Below are 27,861 nucleotides of genomic sequence, written 5' to 3'. Positions count from 1 at the left end.
GGTCAGAGCGTCAAGACTGAGACACATATTTAGAAATCCGATTGGAATAGCATTTCAAACTAGCTCCAAATGTGCTTTGGATCCAGTTTTCAAAATTCACCTTTCATATGTAAATTTGTAAATTAAATTTAGATTCTGTCTAGATATGCCAAAAAACTTTGGGATTTGGGCTGCTAGTCTGTACAAGACTGCTGTTTCGATCCCATTTCCTATCAACGGTTAACATGGGTGTCAACCATGAAGTGGAACGGACCCGAAGGTGGCTACGGAGCCCCATGGCTGCTCCTCTGGCCCCTCCATCAGCCACTAAATCGACATCCCAGCTCGCCAAAAATGCCACTACAGCGCCGATCTTCAGTGACAGTTTCGGCTTCTGGTCTATTTCCTTTTCTTTCTCTTTATTTGCTTGTATCCCAAAAAAGGAACTGTGGGGAAATGATACTGAATTCCAGGTCCCGGAACCAGTACCAGTATCGCTTCAAATGTGATCAGTACCCACCCCTACTCATATCAATCATGTTTGTAACTGTCATTTGAAATGTTGTGGGGTGGAACTGACGAACAATGTCAAACTGCTGATAGGACATCAGACCCAAAACTGCTCATATTGCTTGTTTTGGATGGCAACAACAAATGACATATTTAGTCATGCAGTTTGGATGACTTTTATGTAGCAAGATGCAAAGATTCACCATCACAAACACATTCAATATGTTATTAGAGGCAGGACACATCACTATGGCCTGTTCGTTTCATGGTATCAAAGGCACACACACACACACGCACGCACGCACGCACGCACGCACACACGCACACACACACACACACACACACACACACACACACACAAAACTGTATTTTGCTCTACAGTACATTACATTATTTTTCCTTTGCAATGCTTATGTAACCATGAACAGTATATCAAGGCCATGTACAACTTCAAGCTATAATGAAACAGCCTGTTATAGGTCTATGCAAGCATTAAAAAGCTTATTGACTGATATATCAAATAAAGAACTGGAATGATATATTTGCCAGAAGGTTTTTCTGCTGTGCAGACAGAGAAGCCCACAGGAGCATTTGTGTCAAGTTCACAGAGAAACTTATCTATTCTGAAGAGGTCTGTTAGAGAAATCACATTTTGTAGCCTAAAACATTATTCCAACATTTCCACTTTCCTTTCATGTTTCCTAATAGAGAAGGTTGTCTTCAGAGAGTTTTTCACAGGCCAGTGTGATGAGATAAGCAGTGCGTGTCAAAGGTCAGCCTATCCCAGAGTGCTTAGCTCCTCACTCTGGTCTCCTGTGGATGTTATGGTGAGTAAGCTGAGTGCAGAAAAGCTTGGACATTTAGTAACCTCTCTCACCTCCTTCACAGCAAAGTGCAAAACGCACAACAGGGAGGGTGCTTGAGGCCAAATGGACAAGCTGCAACTGAAGACCCTTCTTAAAAAGAAAGATCATATTCCATGACCCAAGGTCTTTTCATTTACTGAACGCTGGAGCTTATGGTGTAACATCAGTGTCACTAAATCTGACACTTTTCATCTCAAACTTTAATGATCAAAATTCTGTGTTGAAACTGTAGAATAAGTCTACCCTCAAAGTATTTCAAAAAGTGATTTATGAGTCAGTTATTGATCTTTATGGACTTAAAGAATGTGAGATTTTCCATTTCAGAGAAGGTTCCCTCGGTAAATTAGTGGTGAGAAAAACTTTCTTTGCTAACTTAAAAAGAACCTTGTTACTGTGTGCAGAATCGCTAACAAAAAGACAGTACATATTACTTTGAAAAAGACAAGCATTATTTATACTGTGTGGAAAGTGAATGCTGAAGTTGGAGTTTAAGTCTGAAGTTCCATGAACTAATGAGATGGTGTAACTTCTGCTTTTTTTTCAGACACTCTTTGGTCTATGGGGAACCAGACTTTTCAACAGGATTATCTGAGGTTACAAAGTCAAAGTCGAATACAGGTCAGGGATTGCTACAGCAATGGTGTGCACTGACAAACAAGTGAGTAAAGGACTCTCACAACTCCAAAATTGGCAATTTGGCAATCACTGTTAATATGCTTCTTTTTTTTTTTTTTTTTTTTTTTTAATAATTTGAATGTTTAAATGCCTCATGATTTTACAGGTCACTAAATGATTGAAGACATTTGAGTAGACCTCCACACTGCAGAAATTTTCCATCAGTTTATCACAGTTCATTTATAATTTTGAGACTACATTTTACCACTGAAAAAAAAAAAAGAAAAATACTACAATGTCAAGTTCTGCAGAACCTTTGGGTGAATGTCATTTCAAATCTTGACATAAATGTATACACATGATGATGAAATTTCAAAATAATGGTTGTATAATCAAACATTTGGAAAACTAGGCCATGTAAACTGCTGTATTATCAATGTGCTAACCCTACTCAAAATCATACTTTGTTTCCTTGATATCAATCAATCAATAGTATTTACGTCTTTACAACAAAGAACACTGTGCTTTACAGCCTTTTCCCTGATTGATGTTCAAGTCTAGCATCTTTTTAAAAAAATACTGACTACATATAGAAACAGAAATTAAACAGTTCTCTTTTTTTTTTTTTTTTTTTCCCCCTTCAACGCAGGTCAACATGCTTTTTCAGGCCAGAAAATAAGCCTGATTTACAGTAGGGAACTCGACACTTTTGATGACTGTTGCTCGACATAAATACAGTAACATAACAAATAACATTTTTGACAGAAAAGGAGTCTTACTTGACACTTTTCTTACAGGTTGCAAGCCAGACAAATTTTGATGTGTCTATGAAAATGCCATATTTTCACAATTACAAAACACACATAATTTGATTGGGTATCAAATTGTGCGCATCGGATAAAGTGCGAGTTATGGCACTCGAGGATTACAGCATCTGGCACACAGACACAACACCACTTTATCCTGTTAAAACAATACTCATAACTTGGAACCTTTTTATAAGAAAAACCCTTCTTGTTCTTTTGAGCTGAGGACCCTTATGGACCAAAGGAGTATGAATAACTTACAGGGTAATCAAGGAATGGACACATGATTTGAGGTAGCCAACAAAACAGTTCTATACTTCCAAAGAACTTGTATAAAAAAAAAAAGAAAAAATGAACTGCTTAGCAACCACACCAGGCCTCTAATTCAAACAGGCCTTTATTTGTCAAATGTGTAGCCACATAAGGCTAGTAAAAGGGACAAGGCATTTAATCAAGACTAAAAGCTTTTTCTAAAAGACAAATTGAAAAAGTCATGCAGCTCTTCAATTTCTGGCAACCAACACTCATCAAAAGTTTCCAACCCCTGCCTGTAAATCAGGCTTTATGCTTGCACGTCTTCCCCCTCAGGCTGCAAGTAACCTCCAGCAATGAGATAGGGCAGGGAGGGTTTTCAAAGTCTGACGTGTTGCCCCAACCAACACAATTGCGCCCATCTTCAGGGGTTAAAAGTAGCTAAGTACAGTCACTCAAGTACTGTACTTAAGTATAATTTTAGGCACTTGTACTTCAGTTGAGTATTTCCACTTTATACTACTCTATACTTCTACTCCATTGCATCTCAGAGGGAAACCTTATACTTTTTACTGCACTACATTTATCAACTTTAGTTAATTGTTACTTTGCAGATACTGATTATTTCAAAATTATAAACCATTGCACAATGATGTATTATCATGTTTTAAGCAAGTAATGAAAATTAGCTTCTTCTTTACCTGCTGCAACATTGAAGAGACGGACACGTTCCCCTTCAACTCTCCCAGTTCCCAACCTCACAGTTCGAAAATTTCTAAGACAGAGCAACCTCAATGTTGCCTGAGAGACAATCACTGAGGTAAAAAAAAAAAAAAAGGCAAAAATCACTCCTAGATAATGCCGCTAAAACCTAATTGCTGTGAGTGAATGGTAATGATTGAAGGTGACGCAGATATGCATACTGACATCTACCACACCTCTTCCTACTTATCTAGATTTTATCAGCTGGGCATCCAAGGGAGACTGTTGATAGGGATTTTATGAAAGAAATCAAACTGAAACTGTAAATGTGAGCACAACAAAAACAGGATTTTGCAAAGTGAGGGGGACATTTTCCTGCCATCTCTGGTGAGAATTACGCCCTTGGTAGTACATATAAATAACTGCCAAGGTTAATGTCTTGAATACTGTAAAGGTAACAATATCATGAATACATAATAGAATTACTATGTGTTCCTAGATTTATGTCTGTAACTGAACCATTCTACCCTCACAGTTACCCTACAGCACTGCATGTAGATGGCATGTAAACAACAGTGTTTCTCTTTTACAGTGTACTAACATGTTTTATTAAATGAAAACTACTTTGCTAATATCATAAAAAATACTTGCAAAACACATTTTATTCAGCAATTTCCCAATAAGTATGAACCCCTAGAGTACTTGATCTTCAGCAGACACTTTTCTCTCGGAGTCTAAACACACACTCACATAAATCCAATGACCCGAGGAGAGAAAACATCAGTAGTGACAATCTAATGTGCTCCTATTCCTCTTTAGGGCTGAGGTCTAGCTATATCACTGCCAGGTATTGACTCCACTCAACACTGCTTAGTGTCCCAAAATGTGATCCTGGTCAAGATTGGTTTTTGCTGCCTAAGGGGAAGTACGCCAATACAAAGTGGCAAGAAGAAGTGCTTTAGCCTGCAGCATACAGTATGGTGCTGTCCAGAATTATTATTAAAAAAGCTCCTGCTGTAGTGCTGTATATCATGTGCACTTAGATTGTGTAATTTTGTGTGCAACCTGTCCTAGCATTGTGCTGATGGTCTGTGTGGGCTTGGATGAAAAGTGACATGATCTAGTTTGAACTGGTATTGCTGAGTGTGACACGTGGTAGGAAAAAAACACTAATCATTTGGTTAATGACTCATTGTTTTTGTGGTCTACTAATTATTTTTTTACAGAAATTACCAAGAAAATCTGAGTGGTTCTGAGTAGAATTGTGTGACACTATATGTTGTAATTTGTAGTCATAAGCAGATAACTGTCCCAACAGTTATTGAGACAGAAGGACATTAGAAAGATAATACACTCTTATGATATTAGCCACATGTTCAGGGTGTTTCTGTCTAAAGCCAGTTTGGTCAGCCAGCTGGTTACCCCAGTTGGCTACAACTGCTTCAGTCAGGCTAAAAGAACAAGCGTCTTAAATCACTCATTTAAAATCTGAGTTTATTTTGAAAGCCGTAGAAGACAAGAAACACTTGTTAAAAAAAAAATACAAGAATTTTCCTTTAAAGCAATAGTGTGGCATTTTGTGAAACACACTTATTTGTTTTCTTGCAGACACTGAGACAAGAAGATTGATACCACTCTCAGGTTGGTACGGTATACATGAAACCACTGCCAGCAGCTAGTTAGCTTATAGGTAAGCACAAAGACTGGAAACACTGGAAACATGCTAACTTCCTAGAGCCTTGTTGTCACAGGCAGGTTGCCGGGAAACTGGCCAAGACTCCAAACTGAAATCTCTACTATGCTCCTCATGGCCAATCTACACTGAAAGCATTTTAGAGGCGTTTCTGTCTATAAATAGACAGGCTGTGATTTAATTAAATCTATCAATCCACACTGAATCTGTAACCTTGTGCATTTTTTTACACCTCAAGTCTGTATTTACCTTTATCTCACATTAAGTAAAGCTTACTCTGCAGACAGCTGTTTAAATCACATAATTATCCTGTGGTATGTGTGCTTTAAACTTATGAACCATATCTACATTGATTGATCGAGGCTCCCAGGCAGATTCTCCTCACTTGCTGTGTGAGTGGGGAAATAAAATCAATGAATCAATACATAAACACACAATTAATTTCTTCCCATGGAGCTGACATGAGAACTACTGAACTACTTATGGTTCGGTACATTTCTGCTGTCAGTTTGGTGAAGGCAGGTTAGCCGCTAGCTGCTGTCCAGTCAGCTCCCCGGGAGCTGCTGCTAACATTTACGGAAGAGGCCGTCAGTGTGGATTGGATGACAAGTCGTTTACACCACGCTCATGTCTCGCTTACGAATCAGTCCCAGTGGGGATTCCCAGTAAGTGTATATTCTTAATATTAATGGTCTCCAATGAAATCCACACAAATTATAAGAATGGTAATTTTTCATTTTCTCACCTCCTGATATCAGACTACAGTGAAACAAAAGTAAGGATAAAATCCACAAGAAACCTGAAATTTGAACAGGACCTTCTTTGAGGCAAATATGTGAAGAAATTGTTTTTTACTTTACTGTTTTTACACACGTGTTTCTTTTTGAGTACTTATTCCGAACAATAACACTGAAACTGCAAACTTGAAACTTAAAGGCGCTGTATGTAAGAATGTGGCCTAAACAGTTACTGCACTCAAATTCAAAATACTGCCACGAGTCGTGTCCACCCCCCCCTCCCCTACAGATTTGAGTTTCTGGACAGCGGCACGCTGGAGACTGATTTGTTTGCCCACAGGCGGCTGCCGTGGCAGGGCCGCGTCGCCGCGTCCTTGATCTTCGGTTTTCCAGCGGACCATTTGAGCAAGTCCGGCTTTTCTGCTGCTAACGCTGCTGCCAGGATACAGCTGAGGAGACTGCTAATGCTATGTACTGGGACACTGCTAACGCTGCTGCCAGGATACAGCTGAGGAGACTGCTAATGCTATGTACTGGGACACTGCTAACGCTGCTGCCGGGATACAGCTGAGGAGGAGGAGCCGGCTGCTAATGCTATGTACTGGGACACTGCTAACGCTGCTGCCAGGATACAGCTGAGGAGACTGCTAATGCTATGTACTGGGACACTGCTAACGCTGCTGCCGGGATACAGCTGAGGAGACTGCTAATGCTATGTACTGGGACACTGCTAACGCTGCTGCCGGGATACAGCTGAGGAGACTGCTAATGCTATGTACTGGGACACTGCTAACGCTGCTGCCGGGATACAGCTGAGGAGACTGCTAATGCTATGTACTGGGACACTGCTAACGCTGCTGCCGGGATACAGCTGAGGAGGAGCCGGCTGCTAATGCTATGTACTGGGACACTGCTAACGCTGCTGCCAGGATACAGCTGAGGAGACTGCTAATGCTATGTACTGGGACACTGCTAACGCTGCTGCCAGGATACAGCTGAGGAGACTGCTAATGCTATGTACTGGGACACTGCTAACACTGCTGCCGGGATACAGCTGAGGAGACTTCTAATGCTATGTACTGGGACACTGCTAACGCTGCTGCCAGGATACAGCTGAGGAGACTGCTAATGCTATGTACTGGGACACTGCTAACGCTGCTGCCGGGATACAGCTGAGGAGGAGCCGGCTGCTAATGCTATGTACCGGGACACTGCTAATGCTGCTTGCCGTGCTGCTGTAGCTCAGTCGTAACTGTAACTGATGCTGAGACTCTACTGACTGCGTGACTGGTAGACGGCGGTGGGTGGCGCAACAGGCCAAAACACAAATTCAAAACATAAACATCATTTGCGGACTGTAAAAATGTTTTTTAAATGCAAATATTCTGGCTGTACTATTGTTGTCAGTGAGATCAGTATGTTATATGAACATTATTCCTTAGTCTCCGTGACATATTAGGATGATTTTATGACTATTTGCTTTAGATTTCTTACATATAGCTCCTTTAAATATTCTGATCTGAAGGCCCCTTTTAGCCAGTCGGTGAAGGGTTTTTTTTCCATTACTTTAACAAGCAAGTCAAGTCAAGTCATTTTGTTCATATAGCACATTTCATACGACAAGCGTAAACTCAATGTCCTTAAGAAACATCATACATAACAAACAAAATATCATATAAGATAATGCATATATAAAAAACAATCAGGGCTTGATAAAAACAAAAAAATGAGAGGGTGTTATCATTATCATTATTCTTAAAAAAGGGGAGATAACAACAATAATACTAATTCCTAAAACAATATTAACAATAATACGTTTTTAGTTTGCTTTTAAAAGAGAACACTGTTGTAGCAAATCATCTGCTTTGACTTTTTAAACCTAAAATCAGCCCTGGAATATAATTATGTACATTTACTCAACTACTGTATTTTTGAGGTACAATTTTGAGGTACTTATATTTTGCTTTTTTTGCTTTTTTTACTTCTACTCAACTACATTTAAGAGGGAAATATAATTTTTACTGCACTACATTAACTTGACATATACAGTTATTAGTTACTTTTTACATTATGCAGGTACCGTACTTCTTATAGACGCAGTCTATGTACAGTGTATCTAATATGATCTCCACATTGAAGAACTACATCATTAAAATGATTTCACATTTGTTAGTGATAAAAACTGATAATGTAATATACAGTACAGGCCAAAAGTTTGGACACACCTTCTCATTCAATGCGTTTTCTTTATTTTCATGACTATTTACATTGTAGATTCTCACTGAAGGCATCAAAACTATGAATGAACACATGTGGAGTTATGTACTTAACAAAAAAAGGTGAAATAACTGAAAACATGTTTTATATTCTAGTTTCTTCAAAATAGCCACCCTTTGCTCTGATTACTGCTTTACACAGTCTTGGCATTCTCTCGATGAGCTTCAAGAGGTAGTCACCTGAAATGGCTTTCCAACAGTCTTGAAGGAGTTCCCAGAGGTGTTTAGCACTTGTTGGTCCCTTTGCCTTCACTCTGCGGTCCAGCTCACCCCAAACCATCTGGATTGGGTTCAGGTCCGGTGACTGTGGAGGACAGGTCATCTGCCGCAGCACTCCATCACTCTCCTTCTTGGTCAAATAGCCCTTACACAGCCTGGAGGTGTGTTTGGGGTCATTGTTCTGTTGAAAAATAAATGATCGTACAACTAAACGCTAACCGGATGGGATGGCATGTCGCTGCAGGATGCTGTGGTAGCCATGCTGGTTCAGTGTGCCTTCAATTTTGAATAAATCCCCAACAGTGTCACCAGCAAAACACCCCCACACCATCACACCTCCTCCTCCATGCTTCACAGTGGGAACCAGGCATGTGGAATCCATCCGTTCACCTTTTCTGCGTCTCACAAAGACACGGCGGTTGGAACCAAAGATCTCAAATTTGGACTCATCAGACCAAAGCACAGATTTCCACTGGTCTAATGTCCATTCCTTGTGTTTCTTGGCCCAAACAAATCTTTTCTGCTTGTTGCCTCTCCTTAGCAATGGTTTCCTAGCAGCTATTTGACCATGAAGGCCTGATTGGCGCAGTCTCCTCTTAACAGTTGTTCTAGAGATGGGTCTGCTGCTAGAACTCTGTGTGGCATTCATCTGGTCTCTGATCTGAGCTGCTGTTAACTTGCCATTTCTGAGGCTGGTGACTCAGATGAACTTATCCTCAGAAGCAGAGGTGACTCTTGGTCTTCCTTTCCTGGGTCGGTCCTCATGTGTGCCAGTTTTGTTGTAGCGCTTGATGGTTTTTGCGACTCCACTTGGGGACACATTTAAAGTTTTTGCAATTTTCCGGACTGACTGACCTTCATTTCTTAAAGTAATGACGGCCACTTGTTTTTCTTTAGTTAGCTGATTGGTTCTTGCCATAATATGAATTTTAACACTTGTCCAATAGGGCTGTCGGCTGTGTATTAACCTGACTTCTGCACAACACAACTGATGGTCCCAACCCCATTGAGAAAGCAAGAAATTCCACTAATTAACCCTGATAAGGCACACCTGTGAAGTGGAAACCATTTCAGGTGACTACCTCTTGAAGCTCATGGAGAGAATGCCAAGAGTGTGCAAAGCAGTAATCAGAGCAAAGGGTGGCTATTTTGAAGAAACTAGAATATAAAACATGTTTTCAGTTATTTCACCTTTTTTTGTTAAGTACATAACTCCACATGTGTTCATTCATAGTTTTGATGCCTTCAGTGAGAATCTACAATGTAAATAGTCATGAAAATAAAGAAAACGCATTGAATGAGAAGGTGTGTCCAAACTTTTGGCGTGTACTGTATAAATATATAAAAGCAGCCACTCTGCATAATGAGTGCTTTTACCTTTGATACTTTTAATACATTTTACTGATAATACTAATGCATTTTTACCCATGTAACATTTTGAATGCAGTTCTTTTGTGATGAAGTACTTTTAGACCCTGGTATTCACAGCACTTTACTGCCCTCTGCAATTCTGTTAATACGGAACTGAGTGAATATCCTGTCCAATCCATCAGGAAGAAAACAAGATGTAATTTACTGAACTTGGAACATTCAAATCAATCCCAAGGTTGCACATGGTTTTTGTCGCTACAACAGCCTTAATCACGCAGTTGCATTCTTTACCTTGTACACAAAACCCTTTCTTTCTCCACAGTGTAGTTCTACAAAGCACACATAGTAAGCAAACAGTTACAAAATGCCCTGAACAGCACCAATGATCCACATTTCCTGTGTGCGGCAGGTTTATATATCAAGCCCCACAAACACTGTACGAGCTGTTTGGATGGCGCCCAGCTATCTCATCATTCCATCCTGGTAGCAATCTGCTCTGTCAACAACATCCTTGTTTTCCACCATTTTGCAGAGGAGAAAAGTGACAAGACGAAGCTAATTAATCTCACAATCATCCTGTGATTATTATGCTCTCACTTCCACAGGCGCCACTCGCTGCCTCTCCCCAGGAGTGCAATATATCAGCAAGACGGAGCGGGTCGGTCAGCACGGACCGCCAGCATCAGTCGACTCACACACAAGGAAAGATATTAAACATAGACAGGACAGCTACTGGCAGCGCGGACTCAGACAAGGTGTTAATTGATTAGGGTGGAATCAGAGCGCTGGGGCCCAGCCAGTTTACCACCCTGATTAGACGGATGAGAGGCTCATTTATAAGCTCCACAGTCACAAGATAATTACTAAAACACACAGTAATATATGCAGCGGCAGCTGGGAGCGGCGCCTTGCGGTGATGGACAGGATGAGGAGGTGTGTATGTGTGGGTGAAGATCAATGACTTGCGATGATGCTAAGAGGTGGTTGTTAGACAAACAGCATAACCACATGTCTCATTCAAACAGAATACCAATCAATTTAGGAACTGTGATAAGCTATTCTTAAAAGGACAAGAAATCAAAAGTAATTAAATCAGCAAATATTCAACCAGTGTGTCCATCTTTCTGAATTAGGCTGTAGCCACATAATCTGCATCCCAGTTGAAAACTCCTTAAACACACCTGCTTCTCCCAATCTACATCTCCTTTGTGATTGATAATTGTGTACATCCGGGGCTAGATTTACATAAATAAAAGTGCAGGGCACATTTGTGCTGCCAATTTCATTCAATTTGTGCTCTCTATCTGGCTGTAATTACTGTCTGATTTACTAAGGCAGCAGCAGCTGCGCCTGGGAATGACTTCTAGGTAGATTCAGCAAATGAAGGAGAGCTCAGAAGAATGCAGTCCAGGGCTTGGATGAGATCACAAGGCTAAGAAAATATGGCTTGTAGAACTACTAAGGAAGTAATATGATTTCATTTATTCAGGCCTCAGTTCAACTTCACCTGGGAAATACTGTCTATTGCTCAGGAAATTGCAATACAGCCATAAACTATTGATATCATTAATGGCCTAACCAGAAAATAAAATGACCAACAAAAACAGAAAATGAAAAAGAAATGGAATGACATAATAAGATGCAAAAAAGAAAACAAACAGAGAGAGGGCTGAACAAGGAAAAGCAGGTAAAGGCGGCCAAATGCAACTAATGTCTTATCAAAAGAATGCAATTACTGGCCTGTTCATGCAGATTGTAAACATGATGTATAATGAGCAGTTGAGCAAAAAAAACACAACTTCCTATCCCCTCTGTTTGCTGTTATTCCTGCTCCACTTACAATATTCAGTTTTGCTTTTTTGTTGGTTTGTTTAAATATCTTTCTTTCGATGTCCCTATTTGCAATATAGTCCCTTACTGCTAGTGCTGTAAAATAAGATTATTTTTGTGAATAATCTGAAATATCTAACATATCCAACATTTCCTGACAAATGAACCATACTGGCTAAAGACGGATAAGGACAGTGATGGAGGTTTTGGAGGAAAGTTTCTCTTTAAAAGTTGCCCAACAGATCTTTATGGGAAAAAAAAGAAAAGAAAACTATCCGCAATGTTTGCAAAGCTGAATTTAACTACCACAGAATTAATTCATCTTTGACATATTACTGAAAAGCAAAACACTCTTCAGAAACTACGGCACTTAGCTAATCTTCAGTAAAGCAGTGTGATTTTCTTGGGCAAGTATTGAAACCTGTAAGTGAGATGGTAACTAATGCTTGGGCTAAATTAATAGCTAAAAACTGCCATCTAATTAACACAGAGGAAGATGACTGGCTGAGAGAAATCATTTGAATTGTACTAGGAGACACCTCTTAAAATATACCCTCGAGAGGAACCCTCATGTCAAGAATACACTCATTGTATGAAGGTAAGAGGCCATGGAGGATGAACATGCTTGAGCAAGCAAAGGGCATTGTTTTCACAGGGGATCATTGGACTTCTGTGAGTAATGACTACTTGGGCGTCACAGGGCATTTCACCGAGAAAGAATGGAATCTGGAATTATTTGCACTGACAGTCAGTAAAACAGGGAAGAATCTGTGTTCAAATTAAGGTGATTTCATTCAACGATGGTATCTTAATTTAAATCTTCTTCCTTTATGCTAATCAATTCCTTGATTTCATATTAAAATATCCATTATTTCAAGCTTCAGTCTTATAAAGAAACTAGAATCGCAGCTTCAGGGTTGTATGTCTCTACGAACCAGTCAAGTTGCAGTTACAGGTTCTATCCATGTCCGTCCAGACTCATATGTAGTCATGACAATTCAAGATGGCTGTCGGTGCTAGAGCTACCTGAAACGCGCTGCAAACAATTCACAGATTTTGAAAGAATATTGAAACAAAGGAGCGTGTGATTGAGTTAAAGCCTTTTTTAACTTTGGAAGAAAGGGAAACAAAAAATGTCAATGCCGACAAGCACAAAAGAAAGACAGAGACAAGCTGGACTCTGAGCAAACAATCCACATGAGGAAAATCAACCTGAAGGTATGGAATACCTTACAGAAAATAACAGAACTCAGCATGGAAACTGCCGGGAACTTTGGAGCATTGAAGAAGGAAATACATGAATTAAGAGAGGGCATTAGCAAACTGAAAATAAGAATGGATGCAGCAGAAATAAGAAGTGGGGAAAATGAGGACCCTGAAATCGCTATGACCCAGGTGCTTATCCACAATCTGCGCCTTCAGAAACAACTGGAAGCAAAATGTGAAGACATGGAGGGACGTGCCTGAAGTAGGAATCTACGAATTTATTCAGTGCCTGAAAAAAGTGAGGGAAATAACATTATTGAGTTTATGGAAAACCTAATATGAGAGAAACTAGGTGTAAACGGTCAAGTCCACATTGAGAGAGCACACTAGGCAACAGGGCTGCACGCTGTGCACGATGACCGTCCCAGGTCAATAATAGTTTGCTTCCAAAACTACACTATGAAGCAAAAAGTGCTTAAAGCCGCCTGGACAAAGAAGGAAATTCGGGTGAATGAACGCAGGTTATATTTTGATGAAGACTAAAGTTTTCAAGGAGTGGGCAAAATACAGACAAGAAGGAAGCAACTTCAGGCAAGAAAGATCAAGTCACACATTATTTTTGCTGCAAAACTGAAATTGTTTGAGAAAAATGGAAAAATCAAGGTGTTTACAACCCCCAATCCACAGCAGAGGGACTACGTGAATACAGTGTCAACATGTTGCTTACAGCCAGGGAGCTGGACTTGGAGTCTACGCTGCACGCAACAGGCTGGCAGACGGCCCCTTCAGGAAGCAGGAGAACCCCAGCAAGTTAAATGAAAGTAAAACACATATAATATGTGGGGATTTTAATATTGACCTCCTGAATGTATCCAAACATAAAAGAACATCAGACATCTTGGATGCATTGTATAGTAGAGGGCTCTACCCTCCGATCACCAAGCCCAGTAGAATAAACTTGAATTGTGCAACATTAATCGATAATATTTTATTAATGTTATGGAGAATCCAGTCAAAGTGGACTAGTAATAAATGATATATATACATTTACCTGTATTCACAATATATGATTGTCAAATAAAGAGTAACAAAGAGAAACCGTGCAATAGATATGTAAGGGTAAGAACTGATGGAGCAATAAACAGGTTCAGGAATGACCTCTTAAAAGAAGAATGGAAGGGGGTTTATGTAGAAGAGGTAAATGCTGCTTATGAGTCATTTCTGAACAGCTACCTATCATTGTATGATAAACACTGTCCCACTTACTGTGTAAACATAATTGCAGCTATAAAAAAAGTCTTGGATTTCAAAAGGCCTTCAAAATGCATGCAAAAAGAAATATAAACTTTACAGAGACTTCATAGAATTTAGAACAAAGACTGCTGAAAAGCAATACAAGGACTATAAAAACAAGTTGACAATTATAATGAGACAAGCTAAAAAAGAATATTATAATAAAACATGAAAAGAAAACATAAATAATATCAGAGGCACTTTTAAACAATGTAATACGAAATAAAACTGCATCTACACATCCGCCCAATCATTTAATTAATCAAAACAATGAGATTATAAAAAATATGAATGAAGCGGCGAATGATCTTAATTTTTTAGTAAACGTTGGGCCTGGGACAGGCAAATACACGGAATCCCAGTGGAATGGGAAAAGTAAAATGCTACAGTCTATGTTTCTTGGAGAGGTCAGTAAAACTGAAATTAGATTCACTGTAGCAAAATCTAAAAATAAGGCATCAGCTGATAGTGATGGGATAGACATGTTTATTGTGAAAAAGACTATTGATTGTATAATCAAACGGTTAAGTTATATCTTTAATCTTTCTTTTCATGCAGGTATTTTCCCAAATAGAATGAAAGTAGCAAAGGTTATTCCACTTTTTAAAATGGGAGACGAACACAGCTTTACTAATAACTACAGACCAGCGTCCTTGCTTTCACAATTTTCTAGAGTGCTCAAAAAATTGTTTGTACAAAAATTAGATACTTTCATTGAAAGGAATAACTCGTTGAGTGAGAGTCAGTATGGCTTCCGGACAATTCAAATTGCTCATCCAAATCCAGTTGGTCAAAAAATGTTTGTTGTGGCTAGTGTTGCACGGTATACCGGTACTAAAATAGTACCGCGGTACTAGAGTATTCCAAACGGTACTATACTGCATTTGGAAAATACCGGTACTTTGAAATTGATTCAATTCATTAATTTAGTGAATTTATTTTACTCATTTATGCACACAAACGCCTTTCTTGTTCCTATTGGAGCACAGATTACACAAGTGGTGTGTAAGACAACACCTGTATCAACATTCGCAGCTGGCACACGTGAAAAAAGACAAGAGAAAGTCTGCCTCGCAAAGGGAGACAACACGAGACAACACAAACTTGGTGGAACATTTGAGTTACCAAACCGTGACGTCCATACCGAGGTACTTACCGAACCATGATTTTTTTGGTACCGTTACACCCCTACTATTTATTGTTCTAAAGGTTTGTATCCAAAAGGACTTTTCCTTAGGAAAAGTACCGAAGAGTATTGAAAAGTATTGAAATTCATATTGCTATTGCTACCGAAACCAAGATTTTGGTATCGTGACAGCACTAGTTGTGGCAAGTCAAAACACTCAGAGAGTGAAAGTCTGGCTCTGGAATCTCACGTCTCGCGAGATTTGAGTTGTTGCAGGAAGTTACCGCTGGAGTGACCTTACAAACACGACGAGTTACTCAGTTTGGAGTAGTCATGGCTGAATTTTTACCCGATTTTGACCAACTGGATCTGGATGAGCCATTTGAATTTCATGACCGCCCATATTTATTTGAACACGGAGTACACGGACATACACGGATGCAGAGCTCATTGAAATTGAAGAGCGGATGGGGAGAGAGAGGGAGCAGTGTTACTTCGGTAGAACATACTAAAATTGCAACAGGCAGAGGAACATGTCCGAATCCAGCTAAAGGTAAACACAGACGTTCATTTCTCCTTTCCGTTATATTGTTGGATGACTAAATTAGTTAGTAACTAACTAAATACTAACAATCCAAGCTTATCTGTGTGAAAAATAAAAATCATTTATGTTTCCTTCTGATATTACTGTAACTATTGGTTTTTGACTGTAACTGACAGACCATCTATTTCTAATTTATTTGTGTTTTGAGAGAGGGGCTGGTAAAATAGGGCTGTTCTCTTCTCCCTGCTCCTTTTTGATTATGGAATGCGTATTATAATTTTATTTTTTTATTGTGACTTTGTTTGCTGCATGTGGACATGAGCAGAACAAATGAATGAATGAATGAATGACAGAGGAAAATGCTTCAAATATGCATGTTGCTGCAGAGAAGATACATATTCTAAAACATATATGCTTCACACACACACGTAATCTGGCAGCACCAAGATCTATACAATCAACAGAGTCTCAAGATGAGCACCCAAGATTAGTGTCACCAATTCATTATCTGGCCAAATGTCTCCCCTTCTATTCCTGGGATATGAGGTCGATGGCCAGAAAAGTATTTTTGCAGAACATTATGATGTCACAGTGAAGTTGATCTTTGACCATTTGGAGAAAAAGTGTCATCACATTTTATCCTTTTAGACATTTGTGTGAAATTTGGTCACAATTAGCATATGAATTTTTGTCATATTAGCGTATGAATTATTGAGGTATGACCAAAAACATAGGTCACAGTGACCTTTGACTACCAAATTCTAATGAGCTCACCCTTGTTTGTGCCAACTTTGAAGAAATTCCCTCAAGGGGTTATTGACATGTCGGGCATGAGAATGAGATGGCTGGACCACCTACAAACATGATGCTTCCCGCCGTGGCTGATATCGGTGCAGAGGCATAAAAAGCAATAACTCACAATTAATCAAAGCCAATTGATCAACAGCCCTACTTTAAATGCATTTATACAAGTAATAGGCATAGTTGTTGACTTGCAAAGTGCACGGGGCAACAGGACTAGTAGCAGACAGGTAAGTCTGTTTGATAATCAACATGCACAAAGTCATAAACAAGGCATAGAATTCATTGTTCCTTTACATTAGGTTAATGAAGAACATTTGCCATGTTCTGATATGGTAGGTGTACCATGCAGTAGATCAAAGTAATAGCCCATTCATGCTTATACAGACACTAAATAGATTTCATTTGTAACAGACTGATCGATCTTTTACTTTCAAATAACAAAACTTGGAAAATGTTTCCCACAGCATTTATTTGAGCTTCCTTGTTCTACATGAAATGTATTTTATAGCTAACCTATTCTAAAAGGTATTTACAGGTCTTTCTGAAAATCTCAGTGATGCTCTCATCACTTTTTCCATCTTGTCTTACATGTTGTCCAACTCGTTCTCAATGAGGCTCTACTGAAGTGTGAAATCATAAAGGTGTTCTTTGGATGAATTTCTGTTTCATTGGCGTTTACAGTGGCGCTTAGTAAACGTTCAAAAATGATGGGGAAAAAAAAAGAAACATTAAAGGATAAGTACTGTAAGTAAGTACAGACATTTACTTTGTTCTTTTTTTCACAAATGTTCTTAGAAAAATATCACAGTATTCTCCAACATGCTCACAGGGATGGGAATATAACACGACAATAAATAATTAATAGAATACAAAAGAAAAGTCTCATGACACCTCAAAGCGTTGGCAAGAAATCTTTTCACTGTTTCTTTTTGGATCCATGTGAGACTAATTTCAGGGAGAAGAAATTGGATTTTTTTATTTATTTTTTTATTTATTTATTTTTACTGACGCTTTTGGCAAGGATTTGCAACACACTGCAACATAAAGAAGCCACACTGTAGATGCTGGAGAATACAAGCTGTTGTTTAAAAGCATCCAGTAATTATGTGTAAAGGAAGCCTATCACTACGAAATATCTAGACTTTTATTGTGCTATCCCTCAAGAGGGAAGAGTGGGGAAAAGAGAATGTGTTAACTAAGTAGCACATAAGCAAATGCCCATGAGACTTCAAAGCCCTGGTTCAGAATCTCCATTCTGTCATCTCTTGATACAAGAAGAACAAGTGGATGGATATTTTGGTCTTTCACATTCCAGTGCAATGTGGTTGCAAGTCAGTGGACTCCTTTCTGATAAAGCAATTTTAGATAGTGGATAGTATTCACAGGGTCCTATTTCTACCTACTAACATGCTAGACTGACAAGTAAGATATTTGTGATAGACCAGCCAGTGAAAGGCTGGCACTTTCAGGCAGCATTAATTCATTGGTGTGTGACATTTACAAGCCTGTAGGAAATAAACAAGGTGCTTTTCTTAGCATTTGTTTTTTTTTTTTTTGGGTGAACTGTGCAACCAAGCCTTCAAAAAGCTCAGAAGCATAATTGCATTAGCTAAGTGCCAACAGGTGATTCATGAAGCTTAGTTGTACTATAGCTGTTCAAGATTCTACCTGAAGTAGCAACAGAATGACAAAAAAGAGAGTCTTTAAAGAGACGGTCTTGTGGGGGCTGAATTTTACAGTTAACAGTTGTGAAGCAGTTTTAACACACTTAACTGTGGCTTAAGGGATACTCATCTATTAATATGCATGTTTGTCTGCCACATTAGTTCAGACTGGAATATAATATTTCAACAACTCTTGGACGTACTGCCATGGTATTTGGAACAAACATCTATGATCAGCAGAGAATAAATACTTATAACATTATTGGTCACCTGACTTTTGAAAATTGCAGTTGGCCCAACACTTAAACAAATAATCACAAAACTAATGACATTTCTATTAGCCTTGACTAGATTTTGTGTTCGGAGTAAATGTTAGCATGCTAAGACGTTGAACCAAGATGGTAAACATGTAAACATTATTAACTAAACATTGGAGTTGTTAACACTGTGATTGTGAGCATGTTGCCATACAGATGTTACCATTTAGCCTAAAGCACAGCTGCACAGCCGGATCTCAAGGTGCAGCTGGGGGAACGAGGATGTCTAGTTTGGTGACCCAAGATTTGTGTCTCTGTTTTTAGCAGATGATATTGTTCCGTTGGCTTCATCAAAATGTGACCTTCAGCACGCACTGGAGTGGTTTGCAGTTGAGTGTGAAGCGGTTGGTATGAGAGTTATTCCCTTCAAGTCTGAGGCCATGGCTGTCAGCCACAAAATGGTGGATTTCTCCCTCTAGAACAGAGGCAGTTGTCGCCCCTAACGAAACACTTCAAGTGTCTTGTTCACAAGTGAGGATAAATGGAGCATGAGACTGACACGTGGTTTAGCGGAGTGTCAGCAGTAACGCAAGCATTGTACTGGACTGTTGTGGTGTACGAGGCGTGCCAGAAGGGAAAGCTCTTAACTTACCAGTCCTACATGTTCTGATCCTCACCTATGGTCATGAGCTTTGGGTAGTGACCAAAAGAATGACAACGTAGGTTGTTATTGGTTTCTTCTGTAGGGTGGCTGGGCTCAGTCTTATGCCTGATTTATGGTCCTGCATTAAATCAATGACGTACCTACGTCGTAGGGTACGTGGCTACGCAGGAGGCTTGCCGTAGCCCCCGGCGTAGCCTGACGTGCACCTCCCAAAAAATGTAACTACACGTCGAGGCGACGCAGACCCAGCGCAGACCGAGAAGGCTGTGATTGGTTTGCTTGGTAGCAACGCATTTCCGGTTCCGTATTTCCAGATTGCGCCATTCCCGCCATCTTTAAACATCTTCTGTTGCGATGTAGATGTTGCAGTATTAACATACTTTCTTCGACATCCAACAACTCCAACTCCAGCAAGATTCTCTCTCTCTCGGTCACCACTGTTCACTGTGACCGGAAAAGCCGGAAGCTAAACAAAGAATCAACTAGAGACGACGATAACCATTCAGGAAAGGAACGCAGCCTCCTACCACTCTGGCGGTGAATTGCACCGCAACGAAATGGAGTGACGGAGAAGGTCGAAGGGTTCACGACGGTGCCACGGCAACGACGTAGGTACGTCGTAGGTACGCCGCAGGACCATAAATCAGGCTTTAGAGATTGGGCAGACAGATTAAAGCACTGCGTTCTAGCACTTAGTGGTTTTAACACAACACAAAATGAACCACTGCCACACCCCTACTTTGCTTTCTGCTACCTAGCAGTAAATGTCTGCTGTTATGTAACTTTTGTTTGCTTGTTTACTGTTATCTGTTTATGAATACACATTAGTTCTTCCAAAAATGCAAAGTGATCTTTCTTGATTAAACAATATTTTGTGGTTGGCCAATAATATTCTGGTCAACAAGCCACAGGCCATTTAAAATCAATCCACAGGCCAATATTATTAACTACAATCAACAACTCTTCAGTCAGACAGATCTGCTTTCATTTTCTCAGCCAAGAGTCAGCTCTACATCTAACATTTATCATGGTAAATATTGTTTTTCATCATTGTAAAAAAACAACCATGACTGATCTTAACATGCAGTAAAGACACATCACATTTTCATCATGTATGTTTTCTTTAAACTACAAAAACAAAGGGTTTCTGGAGAGACGTTACTCTTAAAGAATGCATGCTGGGAAGTCTGTTTCTATGCTGATCATGTTTCCTTCTAAATGTAATGAGTCGAACAGGCTCTTTGTAGTTTATTCAAAATCCTGAATGATGTTCTACAGTGTACAGAATCTGTTATACGTAGCCTTCACTCACAGACTTACTGATTAAAGTCAGATGATGATGACAGAGCAAAGCAGTGACAAGTAATTGAGCTTCATGTGTTTTGAACACTTGTCAAAATAACTTTTACTCATATGTGCTTATCACTACCATACCATATACATAAACTATTGCTTGGAAATACATTCATAGACTCTAATCTACAAATGAAACATTTTCCCATTAAAACATCTCACAAGCTGTTTCCTTCTCCTAGAGGTGCATTATAAGAGATAAGATGAAGCATACTGGATTGCATAAATAGCATCTCCCCAGCCCACCTGAAAGGCTCTACTCAAGTGCATCAAAGTACTTGAAAAGAAATTAAATTGTTGGAGAGGGGGTTGGGGTGGTGCATGACAGCTTATCAATAGAAGGGGGGGATTTAGGAGAAGCAAAACACTAGCAGACGGCGCTAAGATTCTGCAAATAACTAGAACGGTATTGCTAGAGTCCTCGACAGATGGAGACGAAAACAAACCTGGCTGCTACATTTCCTAGTTGCTAAGCACCACCTGGAGGTAATGAATGCGTTGTCGGCCTAAGAGGCATATGAGACAAGAGGCGAAGTCAAACTGTCTACTCAGACACATTACGGAGTGCAGGTCTGATGCTTGTCCTTGATATGGGTCATCTTGGCCTGCAGATATTCATATAAATATTTATAAAGGTAGATGGACTTCACACTGATAGTCATAGCAGAATATTCATATAACATTAGACAATGCACTAATAGTGAAGAGGCCATATACGTAGGCATCACATCAAAAAATCCCTATCTGCCGAGTGTTTGAGGTAATGCCTTTCAGTGTCATGAGCTCATACTGTATCAATCATAGAAGGATCTGTGCAGACTGTGTAGTTTACTGTAGAGTACTCTGAGTTTGATTTATATAGAAATCTAAGGGAAAGGTCAAGTTCTGCTGCTGAAGCTAATGTATGGCAGCTCCCAGTCAGATTTTTATAAAAGAAAGATGACTCACCACACATCCAGTGGAGTCCAGCTTCCGGTCAGATATGCAGCGGAAGTTGCGGCTGCAGCCTCCATTGTCTTTGGTGCAGTCTCTGACAGGCCCAAACGAGTCCAGGAGAACCTCCAGGGAGTCAAAGGACGAACTGATCATCAACTCCTCTCTGTTAAAGCAGAAATGAGTGACAAAAAAGAGAGCCTTGTTTAGTCGTGTGCATGTGGGCAGCTGTGGCTCAGGAGGTAGAGTAGTCATCTACCATCGGAGATCAGTGCTTCCATCCCTGTTGTCAAAGTGTCCTTGGGCAAGATACTGAACCCCAATGGCTCTGAGTAGGTGTGTGTGTGTGAGTGATTATGTATGAGATGGTGGCACCATGAATGATATCCTTGGCCACCTGTGTGTGAATGGGGTGAGTATTGCCTGTAGTGTAAAGCACTTTGAGTGGTCGGCAAGAAAATTGTTATATAAATGTACTCCATTTACCTGTTATTATTAATGAGAACAGATTTAAGTTTTGAGCATACACTGGGCCATTTAATAAGGGTTGCTGGGCAGCTGAGAGACTGTAGCTGGTGTAGTCATAAGTGTTACACCTATAACCACAGTCAGTAATTATGTCATGGTGAGCTGACACATCATGGAGTTCACTTCTACAACCCTGCAGCAAGGTGAGAAATGAAACCACTGAAGCTCAAGAAAACCAAGATTTTTAATTGATGTTAAAGATACAGTTGGTAACTTTTATGAAAATAACACTGTGTCATATTTGCTGAAACTGTCACTATATCCACGTCTGTGAAAAAAAAAACAAAAAACATGTCCCTCCTCCTCTTCCTACTCATCTTAATGGCATTTGTTAGAATCAGACTGCAGCACAATGAAAAATACCAATCAGAGCCAAGGAGTCCCTAACATAGCTGTCGATCATGTTAGTCAAATATGAATCAAGATTCTGTTACTTCATTGCCTATTTCTCATCTCAGATGTTTTCATAAATATATTTTAGTATTCTGTTCAGCAGTTAAATGAGCAATTTTGCTGTGTTAACCCTCTAGTCAAACTGGATACTTTGTGTGTATCACTAGTCCTTTTTAAAAAGAGAAGTTTTGAGAAGACTGTGTCCATTGTGCTGTCATTATGTTTGCAACTCTGAGCAACTGCATTCACTTTGCTGGATGCCTATACTGAGGCACACAGCGTTGCAATTCAGATCTGTAGAGCTACTGTACAATTTATTACACTTGCCACTTTATTAGGTACACCTTGCTAGTACGGGGCTGCAACAATACCCAGATAGGCTGTGGCGTTTAAACGATGCTCAGTTGGTACTAAGGAGCCCAAAGTGTGCCAAGAAAAGATCCCGCACACCATTACACCACCACCCCCAGCCTGAACAGTTGATACAAGGCAGGATGGATCCATGCTTTTATGTTGTTTACGCCAAATTCTGACCCTACCATCTGAATGTCGCAGCAGAAATCGAGACTCATCAGACCAGGCAACATTTTCCAGTGTTCTATTGTCCAATTTTGGTGAGCCTGTATGAATCACAGCCTCAGTTTCCTGTTCTTAGTTGACAGGAGTGGCACCTGCGGTGGTCTTCTGCTGCTTTAGTCCATCTGCTTCAAGGTTAGACGTGTTGTTGGTTCAGAGATGATCCTTTGCATACCTTGGTTGGTTGTAACGAGTTTTTATTTGAGTTACTGTTGCCTTTCTATCATCTTGTACCAGTCTGGCCATTCTCCTCTGACCTCTGGCATCAACAAAGCATTTGCATCCAGAGAACTGCTGCTCAGTGGATATCTTCTGTTTTTTGGACGATCCTCTGTAAACCCTAGAGATGGTTGTGCATGAAAATCCCAGCAGATAAGCAGTTTCTGAAATACTCAGACCATCCCTTCTGGCACCAACAACCATGCCACATTCAGAGTCACTTAATCACCTTTCTTCCTCATTCTGGTGCTCAGTTTGAACTTCAGCAGCTCGTCTTGGCTATGTCTACATGCCTACATGCATTGAGGTGATGCCATGTGATTAGCTGATCAGCTATTAGCCTTAACAGGCAGTTGAACAGGTGTACCTAATAAAGTGGCCAGTGAGTATAATTTATAATATGACTGCAACAGAAATGCCCCATTGCCATTTATTGAGATCCGATACGTGGCCAACAAAATCAAATATAATTTGATTTTCTTGAGCACAGTTGTTTCTTTATATCCCACATGGTGTCAGTTATACCACCTTCAAACAACCTGACGATTCTGAGTGAAATTCAGCATTCATTAGTTATGCCAAACTGTCAACAATATGCAATTTGCCTTCATTAAAATTGATTAAGATATTACATTCCTTTAGATCATGTTTCATGTGTCTGGGGTAAAAAATGTGCACCTGTCAAAGTGCTCCCTCAACCTTCTGCTTTGAAAGACATTCTGTGACACCCTGCTCTCTATTTCACTTAATGAAGAGATATCTATTGTCATGAATTACAAACACCTGCATGTTTAATTCATTCTGTGTAATCATCATGAGGAAAGCTATGACTTTTCACAGCACAATTACTATGCAAAGAAGGGGACTTCTGAGCTAAAACCGCACCATGAAATCATTGCCCTAACCTTGCTCCGAGCAGTCACTTTGTGTTTCTGTGATTTTTGTGTTCCCTGTAAAGCTCTTGCAAGGTCAATAAGCAGATCATCCAACAGAGGGACAACAGCATAAGTGTTTGGGATTGGTGGAGATGAAGAACAAAGCAGAGAGGACCTCAGTGTTTTCTTACAGAATCTAAATCACTGAGCTATTTCTGCAGAGGAATAGTGCTGCTGATGATGAACAAGAACTTGTGTAATAGCATTGCCATGAACTTTGTCTTGGTAAAGAAAATGATGACCTCTCAGGCATTCACTTTTCTTTCCCCAACTCCCCGTACTCCCCTTCTATTCCTATGAGAAAATACAGTGAGTTTCCTTCCCTTTCACAGTCAACTTGATGTTATCTTACAAACCAATTTTTCTTTTATAATTGCCCATTGCTTTGTTGTCATTTATTCTGAGGGGACCTATTGAACAGAGCCTCGGCAGATGATGAAACTCACAGCAAGTGTAAATGCTGAATTATTTTTGACCTGCAATTACAGTCAGGACACATCTGATGATTGTATGGAAAACAATATAACAATAAATATCCTAGAAAACAACAAAAAAGCAGCTTTTGGTTACTCTTTGATGATGCTACTACAACATTCATCACATCACAAAATACAGAAGTGCTGGTCATGATACTGGAAATTTTGCAGTTCTTTAAGTCTAACCAAAATATTTTCATTTTGTCCCAAGGAAAAGCCACGTGGCCAGAAAAATTTAGTGTCCAAAATGTGAAGGGTACATTCTCCTGGGAGCATGTCTTTCTCTACATGTTGTTCTCATGGTGCCTCTAATGAAATGGTCAGGCAGTAACCAAGCATATTGTGATGAAACACCAGGAGATGACAAACTTCAACAGTAAGTCAAATGGAAATCTGGCAATGAAATGTCTAAAACTCTTTGCATGGACCAGATTATTGTTCAAGAGGAATCTCTGATGTGACAGCAGCACTAAATGAATACTTCATATGCATCTCGTACTAACTTGTAAAGTGTATCTGGACTGGTAATCTGAGGAATGACACCAGAGGCCTGTACTACGAAATAGGATTTTGGATATTGAGGTACTTCAGGGTTAACCCCAGATTTTCAGAACTATGAAGCTGGCTCACTTTTTTACTGGGATAAATCACTGTGGTAACCTGCTCCAGAGCAGGATCACAACTTGTCAGCACCCCAACCACAGACCAATTAAGAAAACTGGGAAAAAAACGATCCTGATATAGACAAAAGTCCTCAGTGACAGATAAAAATAATGTATATTTTTATAGATTAGTAGAATCATTTTATTGTTCCAGGCAGTTAATTTTCTTTTAAGAATGGAAAAGATTGTTAACAAGACTAAACACATAATGATGATTTTAGCTGCAGTTTACTTTTGTTTTTCCCCCCTGGGTGATAGCTGATTTAACACTCTAATTCCATCACTGCAGCTCAGAATAACACGAGACACCTGTTATGAAAAAAACAGATATTGTTGTTCATTAGTAAAGTTATTAACACACTGTTAATTGGCTTCTGTTTTTATAAATGCAACACTGCAGTCAGATAAAACTCATCAGTCAACAACCACTTTTTCACTCTTTACTTTGGTAGCAGAAACTGTCTGGCACTTTAAAGTGTTCCAATGTGATAGATTCAGAGTAGTTTGCTTAGCATCCAGCAAAATAGCAAGAAATCCTCACTCTATACTTCATTCATATATATGTTAATACCTACACATATTTTAAGCCTTTTATCCTGATGACTATGACGTTTGAGCCCGGTTTCACTCCAAAGTCGTCAAAATCCGGTGCTTGGGCAGTGACTTGCAGCATCAGAAACCAACAAAAAAGGGTGTCCTTTAACATCGGCACGATACAGAACTGGTTGTCATTATAGTTCAATGGCACCCGAGGGCGTAATGGGGAAACGCAGCAGAACAAGGCAAAAGTTAAGGTGGCAAAAGTCCAACTAGGGCGGGCAGGAGGGGTGGTGGATGGGTCCAACAAACACCGACTTTCACCCAAAAGAGTGGCGTTCGCATTTTAAAGCCTAACCCTGTTATTTTTTTCCTAAACCCAACCGTGTGTTTTTTGTTGCCTAAACCCAACCATGTGTGTTTGTTGTTGAAGGACAAAAACGTCAATTTGTGGTGTTGTACGGACATAGTGTATTTATTTTGAAAGTGAGTGAATGTAAACATAAATGTCCTGTGAAAAAAGAAGTGTATTTTGAAAGAAGACAATGCATGTAACAGGCAGAACTTGACACCGTGTCCCAGAACGTCAACAACCAAAGTACCCAGGGTACCTTGCACGTTGCCTGTGGACATGGAAAGTCCATGACCTAATGTCAATATGTGACAAGGTTAGAGTGAGAATGTATTGGACATTTTGCTGTCCCCAAAACAAAACATTCCTGCAGGACATTAGTTTTACCATTTAATTTAAAATCATTTGAAATACTTCATTTATGGCTCTGATGATGTTGCTCGTAATTAACAACCACGCCTCTTTCACAAGAACATGCTCATTGCCAGGGACGAAATTTTGATTTCAGAGGTGGGGAACACAACTGGCTTGAGTCCTAAAGTTATTTTTACTGTAATTAAAGGTCCAGTTAATTACAGGTACAGTTCAGGCCATCAAATTCATCGAGAAATTTTGCATAGAAACAATAAAGATTGTGCAATAAAGCAAAATGTCTAAAGTGAACAGTTCTGTTAATATATAATAACAAAGGATGCAAAAACAAACATTTTAATAAAACTCAATCTCTTATGTCTTAGTACAGCACCCCTTTTAGTTAATATATAACAAAGCATGAAAAAAAAAAAACTTTTAAAATAAAAATAAAACTCTTATGTCCCAGTACAGCACCCCCTTTAGTTCTCTGCGTTTTCTAGTAGTTCACGTAGTTTTCTATAACGGTCTTACTTTTCAGTTGATTGTGCTCCATCTAGTTTTCTGGTGTTATTTTTCAGTTGATTGTGCTCTTGTTTGCTATTGGGGTTCTCATCATGCCCTCTAAAGTAGGGATCTTCTATGTTTTTCAGGCCAAGGACCCCCAAACTGATGGAGAGATGGAGCAGGGACCCCCTACTATATATATTATATATTAAATTGTGTTTTATATTAAACTGGACCTAGTACCATTTATAAACGTGCCTTGTTATTGTGCATTCAGTACTAAGCTATTCAAAAAATACACAGGTTTATGTACTGTAGTGTAAGAATTAATCCCTAATCCAGTAAAAGTGATATACTGCATATATTGATTAAGAAAAAGTCATATAACCATGATATAACCATGTTTTATGCATAAGTTCTTATAACACTGAGTGAAATGCATCTATATGTGTTAAAACATTGTCATACATAACAAAGTATTCATGATATAAGTTCACATTGTATCCATGCTAAAAAGAACACACATAACCTGTCACACATACACCCAAGTGTTTGTATTACCTGATGCACATTAAAAGATTATATTGCATGAAGGCACAAGGGACTTATAGAAATAGTCCCTGAG

The 27,861-nt window shown here is 39.4% G+C and overlaps 1 protein-coding gene across 5 annotated transcripts in view; it reads right to left on the bottom strand.

The window, feature by feature from the left end:
• The window catches only part of astn1 (astrotactin 1), a 591,813-nt gene that overhangs the window by 344,388 nt on the left and 219,564 nt on the right, over positions 1-27,861 (bottom strand). For all 5 annotated transcript variants that reach the window (XM_033650224.2, XM_033650225.2, XM_033650227.2 and 2 more), the window contains one exon: positions 21,716-21,866. In XM_033650224.2, coding sequence (XP_033506115.2) covers positions 21,716-21,866 — 151 coding nt within the window. The remainder of the gene's footprint in view (positions 1-21,715; positions 21,867-27,861) is intronic.

The sequence above is a fragment of the Epinephelus lanceolatus genome, chromosome 12, assembly GCF_041903045.1.
Source record: "Epinephelus lanceolatus isolate andai-2023 chromosome 12, ASM4190304v1, whole genome shotgun sequence".
Classification (NCBI taxonomy): Eukaryota; Metazoa; Chordata; class Actinopteri; order Perciformes; family Serranidae; genus Epinephelus; species Epinephelus lanceolatus.
This window is presented reverse-complemented; position numbering and strand designations above follow the sequence as displayed.